This window comes from Littorina saxatilis, linkage group LG5 (genome assembly GCF_037325665.1).
Source record: "Littorina saxatilis isolate snail1 linkage group LG5, US_GU_Lsax_2.0, whole genome shotgun sequence".
In the NCBI taxonomy this organism is placed as follows: domain Eukaryota; kingdom Metazoa; phylum Mollusca; class Gastropoda; order Littorinimorpha; family Littorinidae; genus Littorina; species Littorina saxatilis.
In genome coordinates this window covers 49,712,586-49,722,627 of record NC_090249.1, presented here as the reverse complement: position 1 = coordinate 49,722,627, position 10,042 = coordinate 49,712,586, and the positions used below count along the sequence as shown (strand labels likewise).

Sequence of the window (10,042 nt, the reverse complement as noted above, 5' to 3'; positions counted from 1 at the left end):
ACACACACAGTCAGACACACACACAGTCAGACACACACAGTCAGACACACACACAGTCAGACACACACAGACACACACACACAGTCAGACACACACACACAGTCAGACACACAGTCAGACACACAGTCAGACACACAGTCAGACACACAGTCAGACACACACAGTCAGACACACACACACAGTCAGACACACACACAGTCACACACACACAAAATCAGACACACAGTCAAACACACACACAGTCACACACACAGTGGTGGTAGCCAAAAGTAAAGAATAAAGTAATAAAAAGAAAAGAAGAGTTCTAACCATTCTCAGCATATTGGTAACGCACACACACACACACACACACACACACACCCCCACACAGAGGTGCACACGATTTCGCTCAAACAAGCATTACTTTTGGCATATTCTTTAATTGCCGACGTGATATTTAATTGTAAATTAGAAAAAAAAGAACTTACAAAAATTCACAGAATGACATGCAACCGAACAATGGCCAGTATCGTAACTCTCTCTGCTCCAGTTAAGCCAGGCGAGAAGTACAAATGAAGTGTTGTATACAAAGCCATAGAATGACAACTTTTTTTCTGAAATGTACATGAATCTCCGTATCTAGATCAGGTATGTATATATGTATATGTACACAGACGCCATTAAATGACACAGAATGGGGAACAAAGTGGAAAAAGACCTTAATTACCAAGCAGAGGATGATTATTATTGACAGCAAATCTCATTCACGCACCCATCGTTATGAAAACCACTCATGACAGATGCACTAGTCACCCACTTTTAACGCTTTATTTTATGAATACATTAATTTTTTCAAGGTCGTTATTGGTATTTTTTAATTTTTTTCTTTGGGCATTCATTCATGTATTTATTCATTCATGAATTATTTTTGGATCTTGCAGAAAAATTGGTAGGAAACACGAGTGCTCCTTTACTCTGTTTTTGTTCAAAAGTTTCTGAAACTTTTTTTCTCAAGTCTTCTTTTTTGCCTCTTTGGGACCAAAGCACTTGAACTGTCCTTGGAGAGCATTTGGTGCAGTGCTTTGATGTATAAATATTAAAAAAACTAATGAATTTCTAATATTTTCGAGTAAAGATGAAATACTGCTGAATATTACAACTTTAGTTTTCCCTTTCTTTCCATGTTCCCAAAGGGACTGCTGTATTTTAGAAATGCTGATGTTCTGAATATAGTATTTGATACATTTGTCTTTCATTGAGAAAAAAAAGACCGGAGTGCTCAGTAATTTCCCTTGCAACAGAACATGTGCCAACTTCAGACCTACCTGATCTAACTGTGCTCAGCTGGCTGAATGTATAGCTGTATGTACATTCTGGTTTCTAACGCAGATAAAATCCAGTATTCTTTCACGTAACTCAAAGTCCAAGCAAACAACAAAAACGTACAGAGTTGATTATTAAACAGTGGCAGAATGCACTATATGTACATATTTAACAATATCTGAGCCCTGAAACGAGTGGCAAAATATTTTCTCATATCTTTTTTGTTTCCTTTGTCCTCTACACATTTTGAAAATTTAGCTGATCAAACCCTCTGGAACTGGTTATTGCAATGTGTTTGGCAGTTTATTATATTTAAAGGTAATATCTGTAGCTTTTTAATGTATAGGAGTTTGACAGTTTTTACACACAGTGTCTACTCAAGGTCTTTTTTCCATGGCAGATTTACGAGAAGATTCTTTTTATTTTTCAGCGAAGTGCTGGTAGAGTTTCATGTAAAATGAACATGCACTTTGCATTCTGAAATCGGACCTGGCGGCAATACTAATGGAAAGATGATTTTCATAAAAAAAAGATGTATCATGTGATAAACACATTCTGTACAAACACAAAATAAAGTCAATGACATAGTCATAGATCGAGTAACACATAAATGTACAAGAAATTCAAAATTATTATTTTGTCACTTTGTGTACAGTCTTCACATGTCGGGTACTGCAAAATAAAACATGACAAGGAGTGCAGCGTACGTCTGACCAATGGAAATAAACGCGATTCTTTTTCCATGAACAAAATTACAATGACTTTGAAGACTAACATTTGAAAAGAACCGGTACGTGGCTCAGAATCTGTCACTTTCATCTGAAGATGACAACATCAAGAGGTGATGACGTGTATCTCTCACCGCCACAAAAAAACAACAACAAAAAAACAAAAAAACAAACCAAACAAGTGGCTTATTGCAACTCCCATGGTAGTAGTGTCTACTTGTTGCTGGTTACAGCTACACACCTAATTACAAACGTCGTAGGAGTAATTAATACTTGCAAAAATAATCCAACTTGTCGTCGAAACAATGAATTGACATGGAGTCCACAGCGCATCACTGGCAATGTTGAATGGCAGTATAACACAGACTATACACGTCATGTCACACACAATGGGCTCATAATAAATTACAGCGATCAATGTAGATAATGATCATGACTGAATTCAAACGTTTTCTACTGAAAACAGTTAGCACAGGAAAGTCACTCTATACTGAAACGCTATCAATATTTCTGATGTCCTTTGCTATACTTTGCTCCACTGTTTAGTTGTTAGGATGATTTATAGTAACACACCTTTGTTTTCCGAATCTGTATTATTTGACGAAATTAAGCCACAAAAATGCTTGTAGGGAAAATTGTTGCACATGGGAAAATTTTTCCCAGCACAGGTGGAAGCGGAAACAAAGAAAAACACGCAGACATTTGTACATTTCTTAATTATACATGTAATTGTAACCTTGTCTTCCCAAAACATGTGTTCTTCATGGATAGTGTAAACTTGGATCTTACTTTTGATCAGTTTAGGACTGGAATGAAACATGAGCGATATAAAAACCCTGTAATTAATTTCCATCTTGAAGTACGTGATCTAGATGTGGTCTACATAATCAACAGCTATCGTCTACTTCTATATCCACAGTGGTTTTCTACAGGACACCTAACGTCTTGTTAATGGTAAAAAAATTCACAGCAAAACCATCACAATGAACAGATTCAAACAGAAAAAATAAGTTTCAATGTTTTGTGTGGCCTTAACTGCATGTCATCTCAAATAATTACAGGTACAATATACACACATTGACTCAATTTGAGCTTTTAAGTCACAGCAGAGAATATTCAGATGGTAGAAAAAGACGGAGAAAAGCGATGGTAATTCAATCACTACAATGTTTCGGACTGAAAAGATATTATGAAAAAGTTAGCATCTTACTCCAAATCTGCTCTGGCAAGTTTTGTGTGTTTTTTGCTTCCTCCTAGCTAGCTCTTCTCTACAGTTCCGTCCTCTGTTTCCGTTCACACACTTTTGCTCATTTCTTGTTGGAGAGTCAAAATTATACCAGTTCTTTCTTCAATTAAATGGAACTTTCACATAATACCTGCTCTATAAACCTGCTTCAGGGCTTATGATGATCATTTGACGATTTTCACAAGAGTATACACTGAAAGCATCATACCCATCCAAGCACACAGAGGACTAGATTAATTGTTTGTGTCCCTTAATCTGCCCAAACTTTTGATTAACGATAACTGCTGACAATCGACTATATCATCCGCTGTAATTTACTCATTATCCCTCCAGTCAAACCTGAATCTTTCCCTGTCAGTTGCAAACTCATCAAACTTTCACGAGCAGTGAAAAATCGTTCTCGTTTATGCATGGTCATGCAATTCACGCCAGACTCGACTTGCACGAATTAAAAGGCGAACATATTGTTGACATCAGGAGCGAGAATTGAATGAAGCAAGGCAAGGTTTTACATGTTAGCACAACCCATGTCAAAGAAAAGAATAAGGGGAGAGAATAGTTACAGCCATGAACTTAATTCTTCATACGCTTTGCTCACACAAAAATTGTACGGACACAACATCCAATGCTATGTATAAACAGTAAGACCGAGAGAGAAAGAGAGAAGATCAAGGACACACTCATGACTCGCAATACAGTGGAAGCCCCCTTTTAAGACCCCCCCCCCCCCTCCCCCCTTTTAAGACCTTTCTTTTTAAGACCCTCCTTTCTCCGATGCTCTGCACATAGTCTCCGTAAAGTTACCTCAATTCTAGGACTTCCTCTCTTTTAAGATGTGATTTTCTGAGATTTTTGAAGGTCTTGAAAGAGAGGTTCCACTGTATTAAAAACTGAATACACCACCATAATTAATTACCATTTGAATGAAACATGATTTGACACTGCCAATGATTGACACCGACACAGAGTAGATGAGAACTGAGAGCTATAGCCAGAGCAGTGTCGAGGATGGGTGACGAGACTCAATGACACGACACAACACGACGTCACAACACGCACAATGCTGTACACACCTCTGTCATGATCCGTGGCAGACGGGGAAAACGAGAAATGCACACAAAATGGGGGAAGGGAAACAATTAAATATTTAATCCAGTCCAGTAGAGTCGGTAAAGTGCAAGTTTCTGTGTACCAATCTGGGAGTCCTTCAATTGTTTTCCTCAATTAGTCCAATGACTTTCTTAACACCACTGCCTTTCCTTCATCTTCATACTTTCAAACACCATTTCTTTTCAGCAATTTCACTCATGACATAATCTGTCATATCTCACAGCTTGTAAAATCGGTGGGTATAGTCTTTGCATTTAGTTCAAAGATCATGTCTTGTACAAATTTTATTGACACCATTTTTCACCTTCATGTATCAGGCGTTCTTTGGTCGTTTCTCTTAATTGTCATCTTGAGATTTCTGCTACTGTCGGTTTGTGTTGGTTATATATACGCCAGCAAATATAACACACAACTCTGTGTGTGTTTGTAAACTTGTCACCTTCCTGCTTGAGATTAACAAATCAATTACCTCAGCTTTGAATTCAATGTCACATATAATCCATCTTTTTTTAGGTGAACTTTTGAAGCACATGCCTACCACTCTGATTATTTCTTCACCAAAGAGCTGGTGCTATTGCTACTTCTCCTTTACATACATTGAATATTCCTTAACAAATCAACACGATTTTAGACACCTTCAACAAATTCACACAAAATACTGGACTATTATGACTAAAGGTCTTTGACATTCCACACTTTCTGTATCTCCCTGGACATATACACTGAACCCACTTTTAATCTTGGCTCAGCAAACACACAGATGCGTACATGTCACAAAAGTCAAACACTTTTCGTTACACGACACAATCCTTTACACATGAGCACTCATGTTTGTAGGAAAATCTGCTTTTTTAACCATTCCAGCAGATTAGCTTTTCACCAGTCTCCCTTCTCCTGCGGTCTGAATTAACAGCCATTTTGATTGCTACTTGTCCTGAATCAAACGTCCCGCACACAATGTTCAGACTCTGTTGATCTGAATCCGACCAACAGCAGAATTCATCCAACACAAGCAGAATGCAGTCACTTCCTGCAAAATCATGGTCCTTCCAAAAACACACGTAAATACACCTCGCAGTTGTCTGAATTCTAACAGTTTTTGGAGTCCACTTAGCGCATTGTTATATCCATTACAATGTCTTCCAGTACACATACCAGTGACAGTGTATTGTGATTTCTGCACTCATGTTTAATTATCAGCTGTTCTTTGCCGTGCGGTTGCTGAGCAAAAAGGTATTTGATGGGAGCAATGAAGTTTGTCTTTCACTCCGTGAACTGATTCAACAGCTGATGCAGCTCGTTGGGTCATGACGACGTTCTCGCTGAACAAAGTTTCTCACGCCATGAGCTCCCACGGGTAAGATAAATAGGAATCAAATGAAAAGGTCGAAAATCAGAAAGTAAAATACTGATAACGAAATGAGAAACTTTTTTTTTAATGAATTAAGCTGGCGAGTTTGAAGTGTTCACACAATTTGGTACGTTGCAGTTTGGAGTAAAACAATGGCCCACGCGCTGTGGCAGAACTGTACACACACACACACACGTCGCACAAGTGTCCCAGCCCTCTGGTAAAAAATCCATGAACTGAAGGGTGCGGGGCAGTTCGGAAACGCCAGTGGCACGACGCTTTCTCCAGCTCGGCCCCACCGCAGGGAGGGAACACCACGGCTGCTTGACGCAAGTACAGGTGGTCCGGAGAAACGAAAAACTCGCCCCCCTTCTCCCTGCCGTCCCTGTGGGTCTTGCGTGAGTGTGGCTCAGTTTGCATAGTGGTCGAACGATCCCAGGTACTCCAGTGCCGCACGATAACAGAACTGAAACTGGTCCTGAAAGAGAAAACAGAAACACAATCAGTTATGTGTGTTGTTTGAAGGATGTTGATGTCAAGAACGATCAGTCATCATTTGTCTGATTTCACTTAAAGGGATACTCTCCGCCAGCAGAATTAGTGCTTCCTTTGGCCAAAAGACTAGCTGCTACAATTACGTGGAAATAGTCTATGGAAAAAGTCTAATGGCCATGCCATAATGTAAGTTTTTCAGTATTTAGGTGTTTGAATTTTATGCTTATTCTTTCATAAGTAGTGTGAATAAGAGACTCTGTATACCCCTTCTTCTTTGTTCATGTGTTGAAACTCCTACAATCTTTTAAGTGTAAAGATTACATGATCTTTAACGGTGCGCACTTGGTTTTGTGCTTGCGTGTACACACACAAAGGGGGACAAGGCGCTGAGCGGGTCTGCACATAAGTTGACCTGGGAGATCGGAAATATCTCCTCCCTTAACCCAGCAGACACGGCCGAAATTCAAACTCGCAACCTTCCGCATGGGAGGTTGGGATCTTAACCACTAGGCGCATTGCGCACTGGGACACCATTTTCAAGGTTTATAAAAATATGGATGTTTCTGCAGCGGCTAACAAAGCTAGGAACATTCTGCATGATAGGCCGGCGTCTTATCCACTAGGCCACAGCGCCCTTGGCAAAGAGAAATGATCAGCGTACGTACCTCTGTCTGCACCATGGCGGGGCGCTGTGTGCGCAGCATCTTGACCGTCTGGAACATGTCCACCACGCCCTCGTACCGCATGCGCTCCAACACGATGGACAGTGTGATGAACACACCTGTGCGGCCAACACCCGCACTGAAACACACACATGTCTTTGTTAACACTGGTATGCAGTGGGACAAACCCCACCCCCCTTTCAAAACCTCCAAAATCTCTGAAAATTTCTTTTTTTTGTTGTTTTGTTTTGTTTAACGCCCAGCCGACCACGAAGGGCCATATCAGGGCGGATCTCTGAAAATCAGGTCTTAAATTGGAAGGAGTCTTAAAATAGGGGGTACATTTACAACAGCTTTGAACAGAAAGTCTGGGAAAAGAGGGTCTTAAAAGGGAGGGAGTCTTAAATTGGGGGGTCTTCTAAAAGGGAGGTTTCACTGTACTATGTATCAATGTAACACCCAATTTCCCTTCTTTGAGCCATGCGATATCAGAGGCCCAAATAAAAGTCATATTTAGGCGGCTGGCCGAGACAACATATGTTTAAAGTCAAGTTGATGTGGTCTCTTTGACAAACAGCAATGCACCTGGGTTTCCTGGGTTCAGGAAGCTCCTCCCCTCATCAACCCCCCCCTCCCCCACCTTCTTCCTCAAATGTACAGTTTTTCAGAAGGACATACCCAAAATACTCCTTTCCAATGCTAGATGTAAACAGCGCTGATCTGGGAGACTTTTCCCCCACTTCTCCCCCCCTGTACCCATGCCTCATTTGGGAAGCCCTTCCCGCTCATTCACTAGGTCCATCCCTGCACCAATCACACGAGGCAACACATCATCACAAAACATTTCCCTGACCAATCCAAGCCAGCGACACAAGTGGACGTACCTGCAGTGGACTGTGATTGGTCCCTCTTGTCCGAACTGCTCCTTGGTCTTGTGAACTTGTCCGATGAAGTCGATGAATCCCTCGCCCGACTTGGGCACCCCCTGCTCCGGCCAGTCCGTGAACTGGAACTGACGGATGGTGCGTGACTGCCCGTCCTGCAATCAGAGCAAAATGCTCGGTTAAGGGGGTCCTTAATAGACGGTGTTCGGAAATAACTTTTGGTGGGAAAAAAAGAGGGCAAACAAACCCGCGTGACATTGTACGCCAATCACTAGCGAGCGGCGTCTTGCTACACGTTGTCAGCCAGCACATGTAAGACACACAACTCAATAATGATTGGCCTATTTTGTCACATGCTTTTGTTAGCCCTCGATTTTCCAAGCAAAGGCAACCCTTTGCGCTGCCCATAAAAACTTGACAGAAGTATTTCCGAAATTCGTCTATTGATGATGTTCGGAAATCACTCTGTCGGGTTTGTATGGGTTGTGAAAGAGTGAATACCCTTGCTTTTAGTAGGACAAATAAGTCTAAACGTGCTCCTTGTCCACTATTTCTGACACATCCCTCGCTTGTGATTGGCTCGTTAAGTGTTAGTCCAAGTAAAAGCAAGAGTATTTTCGGAATTTGTCTATTAAGCCCGAAGGCAACTTTGCGAAGATTTCACAAAGTCCTTTTACTGAAAATTCAGTGCAAGAACTTTGTTCACCTAGCTTCGTGAAGTAGACTTTGGGACGTCCACTTTGCCCAATTAATTTAAGGCTTAAAATAAGACCAGCACTGAACATCTCTGCTCTTAACTTATCAATATACATATCCCTTGAAACTGACAGGCCAGGCTTACTGTATGAATGTACAGATCAAGTTTCTCGACTAAACAAAGAATCTTGATAAGGAGAGAAATTATGGAAATCAGGACACCTACTGAAACGAAAATAAAATAGGTCTCATTTTCACACACAGAAATGACATGTATTACTGCGGACATGGAAGCCAATTATATCAACAGTTTGTGAGACCCTATCAAGACATAGGCTTTACAGAAAGACAAATTCCGAAAATAAATGTCAGGTTTTCGTGGGTTGTCCAAGAGTTGCAATTGTTTTTCCTTGCTTTTCCACAGAAACACGGAGGCAAGGTACACATAACATTGTTTAAGGCTTGCCTCAGTGTTTCTACGGAAACAAGGGAGAGCAACTCTTCCATGATCTATGATCACTTTACAGAGATATTTATGAAAAGCATCAATTAACAGACAAAAGAAAAAATCTGAAAGCCTGTTGACTGACCCTGGCGTCGGTGACCTTGAACTCTCGCAGGATGTACTGCGGCATGTTGTACTCTGTCATGGGGTCGACGACAAAGTACTGGTACCGGGCCGACCTCTCGCTCGGCCAGTAGTGGTGACACTTCTCCTGCAAGGCAACAAGTTGAATTCCGTCAGCCAGATAGACAGACAGACAGTACCTTGGGGACCATGACAATGATGGTAGAGTTATGTTCAGATAGACAGACAGGCAGATCGACACTTCTCCTGTACAGCAACAAGTTCAATTTCTTAAGCCAGACACACAGACAGACAGAGAACAGACAGGAGACAGACAGACAGGAGACAGACAGACAAACAGACAGACAGAACCCACCCTGACCATCCCGCGTAGCTTGGTGAGCATGACAATGATGGTAGAGTTGTGTTCAGACAGACAGACAAACAAACAGACGGACAAAGAGACAGAAAGACAGACAGACAGACAGACAGACAGCACCCACCCTGCCCATCTCGTATAGCTTTGTGAGCATGACGATAATGATAAGAGTTGTGTCCAGACAGACAGACAGACAGAGAGACAGACAGACAGACAGACACTCTGCCCATCTCACATAGCTTTGTGAGCATGACGATAATGATAGAGTTGTTTTCAGACAGACAGGCAGCCACAGACAGACAGACAGCACCCACCCTGCCCATCTCGCGTAGCTTGGTGAGCATGACGATGATGGTAGAGTTGTGTTCCCATAGCATGCGCCAGAAGTCCTCTGTGGTCTCGGCCAGCGGACCCTGCGTAGCGACGTACGCCTTCTTGTAGCGGTAGCCCTGTGCACCAAACACAGACTGCTTTGTTAATAGGTAAATGTCAACAGTTTGGTCTAACCCTTTTTCCCCCAGAGAGCTCATATGGACAGCTCAAGCTCCCAAATGCAGATCTCTAAATCATCGGCTTTACACGATTGGGTGTGCCGTATATGTGAAGGAGAAGGCGTTATTA

The 10,042-nt window shown here is 41.6% G+C and overlaps 1 protein-coding gene across 4 annotated transcripts in view; it reads right to left on the bottom strand.

Moving 5' to 3' along the window:
- Window positions 1–399: 399 nt before the first annotated feature.
- LOC138967367 (tyrosine-protein phosphatase Lar-like) overlaps window positions 400–10,042 on the bottom strand; it is a gene marked incomplete at its 5' end in the record, with an annotated part of 172,642 nt that continues 162,999 nt past the window's right edge. For 3 of the 4 annotated variants that reach the window (XM_070339894.1, XM_070339897.1, XM_070339896.1), the window contains 5 exon segments: window positions 400–6,215; window positions 6,898–7,033; window positions 7,779–7,933; window positions 9,065–9,190; window positions 9,736–9,888. In XM_070339894.1, coding sequence (XP_070195995.1) covers window positions 6,147–6,215; window positions 6,898–7,033; window positions 7,779–7,933; window positions 9,065–9,190; window positions 9,736–9,888 — 639 coding nt within the window. In that variant the 3' untranslated portion in view covers window positions 400–6,146. 4 annotated transcript variants of the gene reach the window in all.